General features: G+C 42.0%; 1 protein-coding gene across 6 annotated transcripts in view; it reads right to left on the minus strand.

Moving 5' to 3' along the window:
* Positions 1–15667, minus strand: part of LOC132641040 (uncharacterized) — a 54900-nt gene that overhangs the window by 20534 nt on the left and 18699 nt on the right. For 2 of the 6 annotated variants that reach the window (XM_060357910.1, XM_060357911.1), the window contains 2 exons: positions 12767–12853; positions 10849–12242 (listed from right to left, as the gene is read on the minus strand). The exons of 2 other annotated variants lie outside the window; for them this stretch is intronic. In XM_060357910.1, the coding sequence (XP_060213893.1) occupies positions 10849–11848 (1000 nt within the window). In that variant the 5' untranslated portion in view covers positions 11849–12242; positions 12767–12853. The remainder of the gene's footprint in view (positions 1–10848; positions 12243–12766; positions 12854–15667) is intronic. 2 more of the 6 variants (XM_060357912.1, XM_060357909.1) reach the window with 1 other exon arrangement.

Here is a 15667-nt window from a genome sequence, read left to right on the forward strand (position 1 = left end):
CTACAATCAAGATAACATAGGGCTTAATTGGGCTATTTACCTTGCTTACTAATCATTTTAAACACGAATAGAGCTTGACAATTTATGAGCAACATTTTCCTTATAAGCTTAACAACTCTTCAACTTCTCATTCGGTCCAACATCAACCACAATACCCACAACATAATGACAACACCTATACATATCAAAATATACTTAAATCTATTCCCAATCATCTCTTAAAATAACCGCAAGTCACCATCTTATCCTTCTTCAACTTACCATTCCCACAAATACCTTCTCTTTACTTAGTTCACTAAAACTCTTGGTAATAAACTCAAATACAAGGGTAGAAATCATTTACATACCTTGAGAGGTCAAAATTCCAAGAATTACTTCAACTTCAACTCCCTAAGCTTCACAACCTTGAAGAAACCCTAGAAGCAACCTTCTTCTTCACAAGCTCGGGTTTACGGGGTCCGGGTCTTGTCAAATCTTCACTAATATGAAGACAAAAATATTGGGGGAGAATCTATTAGGGTTTTTCTGATTTGGAATGGATGAAAATATGAAATAAGGTCGTGAACCACCAATTCATACTTGGAAGCCAAAAAGGCTACAGCGGTCCTGTTCGACTAGCGGGTCGACGGTCCGTCGACCTGCGCCTGCAGATGCAAAGCTGCGGTATCCTATCGACACCGCGCATCAATGGTCCGTCGACCATGTCGAAGACCCGTCGACGATGACTGGTGTTCAGCAGATTCAGTTCAGATCGCATCGATTCGATTCGTTCAACTTCTAACTCTATAATTTGCCAGGAATATCTGCTAGTACCCTCGTACACGGGGTAAGGCACTTTCTACTCCAAACTCAGGACCGGGTCTCTATTCCAAGGGCATACCCGACTAGGAAATCATAGGTTCTACTACTACGAGAACGAGGGGTGTAATATTCTTCCCCCTCCCCCCTAAGGAACATTTGTCCTCGAATGTTCGAACAATCCAGGGTTATAAAAATTTCAGCAGAATTTCCCCTGTACTTATACCAATCCATCCTGCATACAGCAATCCAAAATAATGTCACACAGGGCCGCATACTATAACACACAATACCATGGCCTCACACGACCAATTACGATAACTGAAATGAAATAATACCTGGGGGCGATGATGCCTCAGATTGAACCTCCTGTATAGCTAGGAACAAATGTGGGTACTCAGTCTTCATTGCCTCTTTCGCTTCCCAAGTCACTTCCTTAACATTCTTATTCCTCCACAAGACTTTAACTAAAGCTACATCCTTGGTCCGCAGCCAACAGACCTGTCGGTCCAATATAGCCACTGGAACTTCTTCGTATGATAACTATTCGATCACCTAGATATCATCCACTGTTACCACTCTTGAAGGATCTCTGATACACTTACAAAGCATAGATACATGGAATACCGAATGCACCGACTCTAACTCAGAAGGCAATTCCAGCTCATATGTTATCGTGCCCACTGTGCGAATGATCTTATAGGGCCCAATATATTGCGGCCTCAACTTACCCTTCTTGCAAACCTCATCACTCCCTTCATAGGCGAAACTTTCAGGAACACCCAGTCGTCAATCTCGAACTCTAGCTTAGGTCGTCGATTATCCGCATAGGATTTCTGTCGACTCTGAGCTGTTAGCAACCTCTCTCTAATCACTTTCACCTTATCAACTGCTTACTGAATTAAGTCTAGGCCTACTAACTGATTTTCCCCGACATCGAACCATCCTATGGGCGATCTGCATCTCCGCCCATATAAGGCCTCATAAGGAACCATCTGAATACTGGAATGATAACTTTGTTGTACGCAAAAAAAAAAAACTCGATAAGAGGCAAATGATCATCCCAACTGCCTTGAAAGTCAAGTACAAAAGCTCTAAGCATATCCTCAAGTGTCTGTATAGCACGCTCTGCTTTTCCATCGGTCTGCAGATGAAATGCAGTACTAAGGCTCACCTGACTCCCCAATCCCTGCTGAAAAGACTTCCAAAATTTAGCTGTGAACTGTGCTCCCCTATATGAAATAATGGTTGAAGGAACACCATGAAGTCATACAATCTCCTTAAGGTAAAGCATTGCATAATCCTCGGCTGCATAAGTAGTTCTGACATGCAGAAAGTAACCTGACTTTGTAAGCCTGTCAACTATGATCCATATCGAATCACACTTCCGCTGAGTGCGGGGCAACCCTGTAATAAATTCCATATTAATTACCTCTCACTTCCATGTCGGAATCTCCACGGCCTGCAATAGACCTCCAGGCTTCTGGTGCTCTATCTTGAACTGCTAGCAATTTGGACACTGAGTGACAAATTCTGCTATATCTCTCTTCATACCATCCCACCAATAAACTTCCTTGAGATCATGGTACAACTTCGTTGAGCCTAGATGAATAGAATAGCGGGATCAATGTGCCTCTCCCATAACTTGTTGACGGAGCCCTGCAACATTAGGGACACATAATCTGTCTCGGTACCTGAGTACTCCATCACCTGTGATCACAAAGGGTGTCCTTTCTTTCTGAGGTGATGCATCTCGGTAATGAACTAGAACAGGATCCTCATACTGACGCTCATGTATCTCTACTACCAAGGATGATACCGCTGTGTCTTGAACAATAACTCCTGCATCACCTGAATCTATCAATCGAACTCCGAGCTAGCCAATCTATGAACCTCACGAACCATTTCTCTCCTCTCTGGTCATACGTGCGACAATCTACCCATAGATTTACGACTGAGGGAATCGGCTACCACATTAGCCTTCCCGGGATAGTACAGAATATCCACATCATAGTCTTTTAACCTCTCCAACCATCGCCTCCGATGCAAGTTCAAGTCCTTTCTCTTAAAGATGTACTGGAGACTCTTATGATCAGTATAGATATCAACATGGACACCGTATAAGTAGTGCCTCCATACCTTCAAAGCATGAATCACTGCCGCTAACTCGAGATCATGAGTTGGATAATTCTTCTCGCGCTTCTTCAACTGTCTAGAAGCATAAGTGACAACTTTACCGTGTTGCATCAACACACAGCCCAATCCAACACCTGAAGCATCACAATATACTACATAGCCATCTGCTCCTTCCGGAAGAGTCAAAACTGGGGCAGAAGTTAACTTATCCTTCAACGTCTGAAAACTCTGCTCACAAGCATCTGTCCATTGGAACTTAGCTGATTTCTGGGTAAATTTAGTCAATGGGGCTGAAAGAGAGGAAAATCCCTCTACAAACCTTCTATAATAACCTGCCAAGCCCATGAAGCTACATATCTCTGTTGGTGTCGTGGACCTTGGCCAATTCTTCACAGCCTTAATCTTTTGGGCATCCACTCTAATGCCTTCCTCGGAAATAATGTGACCCAGAAAAGCCAAAGAGTTCAACCAGAACTCACACTTAGAAAACTTGGCATACCACCCTTTACCTGGAAGAATTCCAAGCACTGTCTGTAGATGTTCTGCATGATCAGCCTCTGACGGCGAATAAACCAGAATATCAACTATGAACACAATCACGAACAAATCTAGAAAGGGCTTGAATACACGATTCATCAAATCCATGAATACGGCTGGGGAATTAGTTAGCCCGAACGACATAACATGAAACTCATAGTAGCCATATCTAGTCCGGAATGCCGTCTTCAAAAATGTCTTCTTCCTTGACCCTGACCTGGTGATATCCTGATCTTAAGTCTATCTTCGAAAAATATTTAGCGCCTTGCAACTGATCTAATAAATCATCGATCCTCGGGAGCGGATACTTATTCTTTACAGTCACTCTATTCAATTGCCTATAATCAATACACATTCGCAAAGAGCCATCCTTCTTCCTTACAAATAACACTGGCACTCCCCACAATGATATGCTAGGCCTGATAAAGCACTTCTCGAGCAAATCTTTCAACTGTTCCTTCAACTCTTTCAACTCCGCAGGTGCCATCCTATAAGGAGGGATAGATATTGGCTGAATGTCTGGCAAGAGGTCAATTGCAAAATCAATCTCCCTCTCTGGGGGAATGTCTGGAAGCTCATATGGAAATACTTTCGGGAACTCATTAACCACAGGAACAGACTGAAGAGTCGGCGACTCTGCTTGCACATCTTGAACTCGAACTAGGTGAAAAATAAACCCTTTTCTGATCATTCTTTCTGCCTTAAGGTAGGAAATAAACCAACCTCTAGGCGAAGCAGCATTGCCCTTCCACTCTAAGACTGGCTCGCCTGGAAACTAGAATCGAACCATCTTTGCTGTACAATCAACATTAGCATAACAAGAAGCCAACCGGTCCATGTCCATAATAACATCAAAATCAATGATATCTAACTCAACCAGATCTTCTACGGTATGGCTGTCACAAACAATAACAACGCCGTCTCGGTATACTCGCCTAGCTATAACCGCATCACCAACTGGCGTAGACACCTCAAAAGGTTTGATCAACTCGGGCTCTATCCCAAACTTGCCGACAACAAAAGGCGTAACATACGATAAAGTGGAACCTGGATCAATCAGTGCATAAACATCATGGGAGGAAACTGATAATATACCAGTAACAACATCAGGAGACGTCTCGCGGTCCTGTCTACCAGCCAGGAATGAACCAATGCGAGCTGGAGGGTAACAGGAAGTTCTTAAGACTATAAGATGAATATTTGGTAGTCTTAGAATGCATACGTTAAGATCTTGAAGTTATATGAATTGATGAAATAAGAATTGATAAGGACAAGTGGAGTATAAGTGAGGTTTAGGAAAGGTTCCGTAAATTCTTGTGTTAAGGAGTGTTTGGTAAGGTTTCAAGGATGAGTTATCGGGATGTTTAGATCATTAATGAAGTATTAAACAAGTGTTAATAAGGTTGTATAAGGATTGGAGATCAAACGAAACGACGCGGACAACTTCGGAAAAAGCGGTGAGTTCCATGACCCCTTTCACGGACCGTGAAACCTTCCACGGACCGTATACTGGTCCGTGGAATACCCAGCAGAGATGATGGTCTTCTGGTGGTGATCCACGACCAGTTCCACGAACCGTACAATGTTTCACGAACCGTGGAAGTGTCCGTGGAAGTCCCGACGAGCTTAATAAGTTCTGATTATATATATATGATCCCACTTCATTTATTTCATTTCACACACACTTCTTCATCTCTCAAGACCTCTAGAAGGTTCCACCAACTTCACCTACAAGAATTCAAGGGAAACCCATGATCAACTACACCAAATCCATGAAAACAAGTGTATGAAACCTAGCAAAAGTTCATCTACACCAAGAAAACTCAAAGGAAGTGAGCTAGGGCTTTTGTACAAGAAGAGAAGTTCCACTCAAGGCTTGTTCATCCATCATTTAAGGTGAGTTTTATGACCATTCCATGTTATTTAAGGTATTGGAACGCTAAATCAATACATTTAAGGTAGAAAGATATAGAAAGATGGGTTACAAATGAGTGAATAGTGTCATTGTGAAATAGTAGTTGGATTGAATTATGAATATTGATATGTTGTGATTGTAAATGCGTTATGAATGACATTTAGAATGTGGAATAAGTATTATATGTGAGAAAATGTGATAATGAGCTATGACCATGATTATGAAGAAAATGAAGAGAAATTGCGAAATGCGGATAGTGTAGACGAATGATGATTGTTGTCTATTATTTTGTGAATGTTGTTATGGTTGTTTGGGAGTTGATATAGAATATGGGAAAAGTTGCATAAACAAAGGAAATGATTCCCAACTTTATTTAGCTCTAGTAAGCACGTTTAAGAAGTCAATTAGCTAATGTTAATGTGAATTCTCTTGAAGGAAGAAACGTGGGCATCGAAAGAGAACAAGCAAGCGATAGATTAGCTAAACGAAAAAGGTATGTGAGGCTAGTCCTTTCTTTCTATGGCATGAATCCTATGACATGATTATTCTTTCTCTCCCATGAATCTTCTATACTCCGGAAAGCTAAGAGTCCATGTTCACGAATGACTACATGAGATATGTCATGAGCCAATAGAGTTGATGGTGAGTTAAGCATAATGATCCTAGATGTTCACGATATGATGTCCTATAAAGTTAATGATGTCGTTTATCGTACACACTCACCTTATATACTATTTCCTTCAAGGTGAGGCAGAATATGTATAAATGCTCCATAATGGAATCGGGGGTTCACGACCTTATGTCACCCCGATAGAGTATAATTGTCTTAAGTTTCCAGTCATGCATTATGCTAATAATATGAGGAGAATATGATGAGTTTATGATATGCACATGATGATATTACGCCGCGCCTATATGGCCAGGTAGACACCGCTAAGGCGGGCAGTTATATGTATACACCATGTCTAGACGACATGGGCAGACATACACACCACTATAGTGGGCAGCTTATACCCCGGACGCAGGAGGCCTGGACGCAGGCTTATACATTATCACACCGTACCTATATGGACGGGCAGCTTATACATTACCACACCGTACCTATATGGACGGGCAGCTTATACATTTATGCATATATGATATGATGGTGGATATGAAGCAAGTCAGCATGTGCTATTTCTTTCATAAGTGACAGTCATATACAGTTGCTTCCTTATTGATGCTTCTTTTGTCTCATTGACGTACTATTATTGTTTATGCCTCTCATACTCAGTACAATGTTCATACTGACGTCCGTTTTCTTTGGACGTTGTGTCCATGCCTACAGGTAGACAAGGAGGTGATCCTGATCCAGACTCATAGGAGCTAGCAGCTGATTTGAGAGCACTCCATTGTTCGGAGGTACTCGTGATTATTCTTTTGTGTACATGTATATTTTGGGCATGACGGGGTCTTGTCCCGTCCTTATGTCTAGCACTCCAGTAGAGGCTCCTAGATACGCAGTGTGGGTTATATGGCCTCACGAGGTTGCTATTATGTACATATATATGTATATGATTTTGATAGCCGAGAAGCTTATGTATATAAAAGTATTTATGTTTCCAAATGAGATATGACTTTCTTATGATTTGAGTATAAATGCGATAAAAGAGCATTAAATGAGTATGATGAGTAATAGAACGAGCGTTGCTTGGTGGTTAGCCCCGGGTACCCGTCGCGGCCCCTAGTCGGGTCGTGACAAAGGTGGTATCAGAGCAGTTCAGTCCTAGGAAGTGTCTACTAGCCGAATCTAGTAGAGTCTTGTTTATAGTGTGTGGCGCGCCACGCTAATAAACAAGAGGCTACAGGGCATTTAGGAAAAATGACCATCTTTCATCTTAAGAGATCGTGCGATAGAGCTGTATTATAAGATTATCCCCTCCTTAATAGCGTGCTATGATTTCAGCAAAGCTGATGAAAGGAAAAGCTACGGCAGCCCAAAAAGGAAAGATAGTGGTTGAAGAAGAGCTTGAACGGGAGTCGTCTATAGATATGGAAGAGGGCGAAGCCCAGAAAAAGGCCCCACCTCGATTTTCCGATATTTTGCCGACTTTAGAGGACCACATGGGAGCCTTAATTTTAGCTCCAGCACCCCCCGTTCCTCCACCAGAAGCCCCGGGCCAAGAGATGAGACAGGCTATTCTTTTACTGACTCAATTGGTAGCCTCTCAAGCTCAGCAGCAAGATGTGGGCCACGATAACAGGGGTTGGAGAAAGGGAGTTAATTCTTCCGGGTTTGATCATGAGTTCAGGGTTATCCAAGGCAACAATTCTCTAGGCATTGTTCGTTCAACAAGTGGTGCTCCTCCACAGTTTCCTAGACCCAGATTTGATGGACCTACTTATTCTAGGTCACCCCAGAGTCTTAGAGTTTCCAGTTCTCGGATTCGGAGTGGTTCTAGTCAGACGAGATCCTCGGTACCGCGATGTACTCAGTGTCGCAAGTTACATTCTGGAACGTGCCACTTGGGCTTGGATGTTTGTTATACCTGTGCTCGGCCAGGCCATATTATGCGGGACTGCCCATGGAGGCGTGGTAGAGATAAGGTGCGACCTATGGGGTTAGTAGTTGACTCATCATCATTGATACGCCCCCCAAGGCCACAGATGTTAGTAGGTGGTGATAGAGACCAAAGAGGAACGCTCAGTCCAAGTGGATCCTAGCATCATATCCACGCGTTAGCTGAGCGACAGGATCCTGAGTCTTCCTCTGATATTGTTCCAGGTACATTGTTAGTATCCTTTTATGATATGTGTGCATCGATTGATTCGGATCCTATGCTGTCATGTATCACCCCCATTGTGATGATTGTGTTGAGGTGAAAAATCTGAGCCAATCCGACAAATTGAGATGTCTACTCTTGTTAGTGCCCTAGTGATAGCCAGAATCGTGATTTACGAGTAAGTTGATTGACAGGGAGTGAATATAAATAATATGTGTATGTATATAAGTATTGAAATTCTAGACCGAATGTGCAGGCACAACTTATGAGACAAGCCCTATTATTTATATCCTTTAATGGTAAGTGATCCTGTGTTGTTCAGTTATGTATTATGTGTGTATGGATATAATAACTGTAGAGAGATGTTTTAGAGAGAAGGGGTGTGATGTACAAGTGAAATGAAATAAGCCTTGGTCCCCTTATTTAATGACTTGAAAATCTGATTTGAAGTGCACAGTGGTCGTAAACTTGGTTTACGGTCCGTATTCTAGTTTACGGACCGTCCTTCATGGTCGTATTTAATCATAACAGAACCAGAAACTCAGGCTGAAGCATGGTGATTTACGATCACGGTTTACGGGCCGCAAACCATTTTACGGTCCGTATTTTGGGTCCTATTTAACCATTTGATCAATTGGCAGAAAGTTGAAGTTTTGGAAGCCAAAATACGACATGGAAGTTTACGGACCGTATGCTACTTTACGGTCCGTATTTCACTTTACGACCAACTGGCCAGAATGCAAGCCTGCAACTTTTCACATTTTCAAAACCTATAATTAGTCATTGCGGAGCATAACCTATCTCTTATCGCAATTGCCTTTGGAATCTTATTTAGGGTCATCAAATGTCGTTTTTTACTCATGGAAACATCATACACTCGTGCTCATCACTAGGTCATTCACTTGCGTACCAACGGAAGATTTTCCGAGGTGTAACATTCTCCCCCCCTTAAGAACATTCGACCTCGAATGTTAAAGCCTTCAGGAATTCTATAAAAATTTCGCCAGAGTTTCCCCTATAATATGGCACTACCATCCTGCCACAACAACCTATAATATCGATGCCTCACAGGGCCACAACACAATAGCATAAAAATTTGGCCACACGACCCAAAAAGCATAAAAGGAAAACATGCATACCTTATGATTTCGACGTCCCATCTTGGACTTCTTCCAAGGGATGAAATAAATGCGGGTATCTGGATCGCATACTCTCTTCTGCTTCCCATGTCATCTCATCTCGTTTACTGCTTCTCCATAGAACCTTAACCGAGGCCACTTCTTTGTTTCTAAGCCTCCGTACTTGCCTGTCTAGTATGGCAATGGGTACTTCTTCATAAGTCAATTTCTCTGTCACTTGCACATCATTTACTGGGACGATCCTGGTAGGATCTCCAATACATTTCCGGAGCATCGAGACGTGGAAAACTGGAGGAACTGACTCCAAATCGGGAGCTAGAAACCCAGGTTGCATGTAGGTCGCGGGCCGATGAACTTAGTTCCGCCAACATTGACTCACCCGATTGGTAACTTGTACTTCTTGCTATACAAAGCCCTATATGGCGCTGTCTCAGTTGTCCTTTTTATATTTGTTGACCTCTCCAAGTACCTTCCATATTTTCTCCCTATATTTACCTCATATTACACCCGCTGCCAATTTATTTCTACGTCCTTTCGTAACCATCACGATATGCCAGCATACTCCGAACTCTGGCCCTGAGTTAATAAGTCCCCCTTTATGAAGCTTAAATCGTCGTAGTTCATTTTAGGTCTAGCACGTTCTCCCCCCCCCCCCCCCCCCCTTTATTAAGAGGGTCTACACACGCCTATGCCCTTTAAGTAATCATCGCCTTTCGTGATTTTCTTACAATTGTAGTTCCTTCATTGCGGAGTCTGTCACGTCTATCTCCTTGCTAACTATGTTCCCGTGTACTACTGTGTTAGGAATTTCTAGCCTTAACTAGTATGGATCCAGTATCGGTCTTACCCTGTGACATCTGTACTTATGTCTTTCACTCCATCTCTTGAATTCCGTTCGGTTAGTATCTTCTATATATCGCAACACCGTTTGCTAGGACTCTACAGTCATAAATGAGATGTTACATGTATATATATTTATTACCATTTCACTTACAAACATTTCCAAACGCTATTCGAACTTACTTTAATCCTGAAACAGTGTCGTGTTTTCTTCCTTTTCACTAGTCTAGTCCGTCTCAGTCTACGCGACCTCTATAAGATTTCTAACCACTCCACATATTCCAATTTCCCTTAGGTTGCCCTAACTTCACATTCGTCTCCTATACCTACATTTATGAAATTTTCCGTACACTTCCCAGGGGGTCACCCATGCTGAAATTGCTCTCACTCTAGCACGCTTAACCTCAAAACTTTAATGCATTTCGGTGTCTTAATGCTAGTATTTTTCCCTCCACTCCCCAGCACTACCTTTATCATGTAATCTGGGGCAAGTTAGGGTCTTGACAATTTCTGAAACGCTCTCGTAACGCATCTTTCCCTTTTAATTACTATTTTAGCCTCCGCAAACCCTAATATTCACATTTTACCAATGTGTACGGCTACTTTTCGTCATGAATTTATAAATACCGAATACGCTCAGCAATACAAAGAGTGGTATATGATAGAGTAGAATCTAGATCAATTAACACATACATATAATAGGAAAATGCCGATAGTGTACCTGTAGCCGCGTCTGGGGAAGGTTCAGGATCCTGCCGTCCTGCCAATGCATATATACGGTGTGGAGGACCGGCTGAACTGGGTGCCCCTCCTCTGCCTCGGCCACGGCTTGCTGGAGCCTGGGAGGTCTGTCCAGGAGGGCGCACGGTCGATGACGAACCAATTTCCAAGCCGGCGGGCTGAGCTCTGTCTCCCTCATTCCTTAGTGGGTAATCACGCATCAAATGGTCAGTCCGACCACAGGCAAAACATGCACCTGTATCTAGGTAACACTGTCCAGAGTGTGGCCTGCCACACCGAGCACATCGTAGTGGGGGTTGCCCCGTCTTGTTAAAATCAGCTCTATACTGGGACCCTGAAGCTCTGGCACTCTGATCTGGTCCTGAATAGGTAGGGCGATCAAATCTCCCACTCGCAAATCGAGGAGCTGCGCTAGCCGCTGGTTGGCCTGAATGCCTGGATTGCTGCTGTGCTTGTCCCTCTCTATACTCATTTCTAGTCTCGAAAGGTCTGGCCCTTTTCCTGGAACCCCTATCCGAATAACGCTCACCTCTCTGTAGCTGGTGTTGTTCCTCCAGGTTTTGGGCGTGGGCCTGAATACGAGCAATAGTCATTCCATCCTGGAGTGAAGCCATCAAGAAGTCCTTAATTAAATGTGGCCCCAACCCACTCACGAACCGATGTACATGATCTCCCATATCAGCCACCATGGCTGGAGCATACCTGGCTAAAGAATTAAAACGGAGACTATATTCACGGACGCTCATATTTCCCTGTTTGAGATTCAAAAACATATCAGCTCGAGCCCGTCGAATCTCCGGTGGTAAATAATGTCGCAGGAATGCTTCTGTGAACTCTTGCCAAACCGGGGGAGGTGCATTTGCTCCCCTTGAAGATATCCAATTATTATACCACTGGACCGCTACATCCCGCAATCTATATGAAGCCAACTCTACTGACTCTGTATCTAATGCATGTATTATCCTCAGTGTCCTCAGCATCTCGTCTATAAAACTTTGCCGGTCTTCCTCTGGTTTCGATCCATAAAACTCCGGAGGTTTCAGGGTGATAAAATCACGGGCTCTTGCACTCACTGCCCTGTCTCCCTGGTCTGCATCTTGCCGCTGAGCTTGTGCGGCAACTAACTGGGTCAGCAACTGAATAGCCTCTGTTATCTGCTGGCCCGAAGCTGCTGGCGGTGGAACTGGAGGTGTTGGGCTAGAGCTGGAGCTCTCTCCTGCTTTGCTGATACAGGGGAAGCAGGAGAAATCTGGGGAGGAGCCTCGTTTTGAGATTCGCCTTCTTCTACTTCCGCCGGTGGCCCCTGTTCAACTCTTCTTCCAGCCACTGTCTTGCCCTTTTGGGCCGCCGTAGCTTTCCTCTTCACCGGCATCACTGAAACCACAACACAGGATTAGGAAAGAACATGGAAACCTGGTAACATAGCTCTATCGCACGATCTAGAGTACAAAGAAGGTCAAATATCCTAAATGCCCTGCAGCCCCCTGTTTATAAGTGCGGCGCGCTTCACACCCATAAACAGGACTCTACTGGACACGGCTCGTAGACAATCCCTGGGACGAACTGCTCTGATACCACTTTTGTCACGACCCAACTAGGGCCGCGACAGGTACCCGATACGATCATACCGAGCACCTCTTATCTATCGTTTACCTTTACTACTGAGTGGGCCGTATGAACTATACCATATTTTTTTTTTGTTACTTAACACTGTCATTACTAGCATAATTATAAACAAGTGTTAATAAACTTTGTTAACATATTACACAACCACAAGGACGAATAAGGGTGCAAGCATCTAACTGTACATATCTGTCTACGAGCCTCTAAACAAAATACATATAGTAACAAGAAAGGTCGGGTGCTGCCGTGCCCGAATATGTACACAAAAGTAGTACCAATGAACTGAAGCTCCGGAACAACTGGAGCGCTCTCAATGTATCGCGGGTGGAGCTCCTAGGGACCGAACTCGTCTACCTATTTACCTGCGTGGCATGAAACGCAGCGTCCACAAGAAGGGACGTCAGTACGAGTAATGTACCGAGTATGTAAGGCATAAGAAAAGCAACATAATAAAGAACATAAAGTATGAATAACAATGTCATGGGATCATAGAGCATGTAGTGACATAAGAGAGTAACCTGTACATATGAATGCCTTTTTGGCCGGATGCCATGCATGCTTATCTTTCCTTTGAAAACATTTCTTTTTCACATACATAGAAAATAGAACATTTCATAGCGCCGAACAACGCCGGCTCGCCCACATATGTCCCGCGTCCGGGATGAAATTTACGCCAACTGACCAGGTGGCAATGCGTCTATAGCGCAACATATCTCCCTTTCCCCATATCCCCCATATACATATACATATGTCATATACATATATCATATAGTCATCATGTATGAGAGCCCAAAGAAAGTCATGTATCCATCGGAGTGACATAAGGTCGGTAACCTCCGATTACATTATGGGATAATCATGGACGCTTTGTCTCGCCTTGAAGGAACTAGTACTATAAGGCGAGACTATAAATGAATAATAGTATTAAGAGAAAACATATAATAAGATCATAAACCTCATAAGGCGTCCACTTATATTCTTGAAGTCTTTAGAAAGTAGAGTCATATTCAAGGAGTAAAGTTGAGGGTCAAGAACTAACTCTATATTCTCATATTCATATTGAATCCATAACTTGGAGATTTTCAACCATGAAACCATATTCATCATAATCATCATAGACATATTCTCATCTTTGACAACATGGTTTTCATTACAAAAACATGTCCGTCGTCATAATCATAAAAGCTTACAAGATCATAAACCATTGTTTTGGAAGAATATAGACATTTTTGGAAAATATTTACGGGTTATCATGGATAGGATCATGCCTTAAAATTCTAAACATCTAACTTTTAAAAACGAGGAAAATATGGAAACAGTTATAAAGCCATAGCGCAGGAATCATGCCTTTGAAAGAAAGGGACGAGCCTTAACATACCTTGTCCGCTTCCCTAGTCAATGCAACTTAACTCTTGGCCTTCCCAAAATCTATAACAATGTTAATGAATATAAACATTAGCTATGGGTGTCCAAGAATCTCATTCTAAACTAACACTTTGTCTACCGAAGTTTCGGCACATTTCCCCTGTAAATACACCATCCCCGAGAATCTAACTCGGCCAATTCTTATCAATAACAATCCGAGAATTTAACTCGGCCAAATTATCAACACAATTCCAATAATCATACTAACAACTTTAACAATTTATCCAAAATACATTCTAACTTTAATAATCCTTACTACATAATCCATCGGCACTTCATTTGTATTCAATTCAATCACATACAATCAAACCAATACCAATGATACCACATTCAAGTATTACCCCGAAATCATTCCAACACGATTCAAGAATACTTCAAACAACTTACATAACATCCCAAACAACCCAATTAACATACTACTTCCCCCGAGCCCTTCCAACTTCAATAAGAACAATAACAACCTAATTCCTTCTTTCAAATTCAATTACAACAACCCAATAATTTACACTCTAACAACATCATCTCCCATAATTGCAAGAACATTATATTCAATTCACCTTAACTTCTAAAATAAGTTTCCAACTACTACAACTTCACTAGAATCATCCAACTTTTATTATCAACATAGCATCCACAACAACAACAACCAAACACTAGATAAAATAATTAAATCATTATTCCTACACCTACATATACATGCACGGCCAAACACCATATATATATGGCCACAACATACATCTCTATTTTCATGATTTTCATTCACTTTTGCATACTACAACATACATAATCACCCATAACATATAAGAAAGGGATTAAACCTTACCTTTCCCTTGACTTCCCACTTAGCTATGTTTTGTAACTTGCAAGAATATGGATTTTTCTTGCTCCAAGGACCACTTCACTTTGCTAAGAACCCTTCAATTGGTAGAAAATAATTTTTGAAGAAATTTTTTTCCAAGGTTCTTGTGGGATTTGGATATGGCCGAATGGCCTTAGTTTTTCTCCTTCTTTTTTTGTTCATCAAAGTTCTTGAAGTTTCTAAGGAAATAAATAAATACTAAGATGACTTAGTCATCTTTTATTTTGGTCCATTAAGCTTCTAGGTGGGCTAAGCCTACTCCAAATGGGACGGCCCAAATGGCCCCTTTAATTCCAAGCCCATTTTTTTTTGTTTTATTTTGCACTTCATGAAAAATTTAATTTTTCCAAATTCAAACTATTTCTCAAAACGTCACTATTCATCATTCATGACCCACTTTACCATATTCTTCTAATGACCAAGCATTTCAACTCTCAAATACCTTAAACAACATATAAACATCATGAATCTTACCTTCGATGTTGTAGGAACAAGACTTAGTTGATAATACTCCACTTGAGCAAAAACCCTAGTTTATCTCCAATGAGATTTCTTGACTTGAATGATCTTTAATGGGTTTGCTTACACTTGATTCACTTGTTTTGTGTTGTTGATCACTAAAAACCCTTGAAAACTTATGGAATATATGTAGAGAGATGTTTTAGAGAGAAGGGGTGTGATGTACAAGTGAAATGAAATAAGCCTTGGTCCCCTTATTTAATGACTTGAAAATCTGATTTGAAGTGCACAGTGGTCGTAAACTTGGTTTACGGTCCGTATTCTAGTTTACGGACCGTCCTTCATGGTCGTATTTAATCATAACAGAACCAGAAACTCAGGCTGAAGCATGGTGATTTACGATCACGGTTTACGGGCCGCAAACCATTTTACG

This window comes from Lycium barbarum, chromosome 5 (assembly GCF_019175385.1).
Source record: "Lycium barbarum isolate Lr01 chromosome 5, ASM1917538v2, whole genome shotgun sequence".
In the NCBI taxonomy this organism is placed as follows: Eukaryota; Viridiplantae; Streptophyta; class Magnoliopsida; order Solanales; family Solanaceae; genus Lycium; species Lycium barbarum.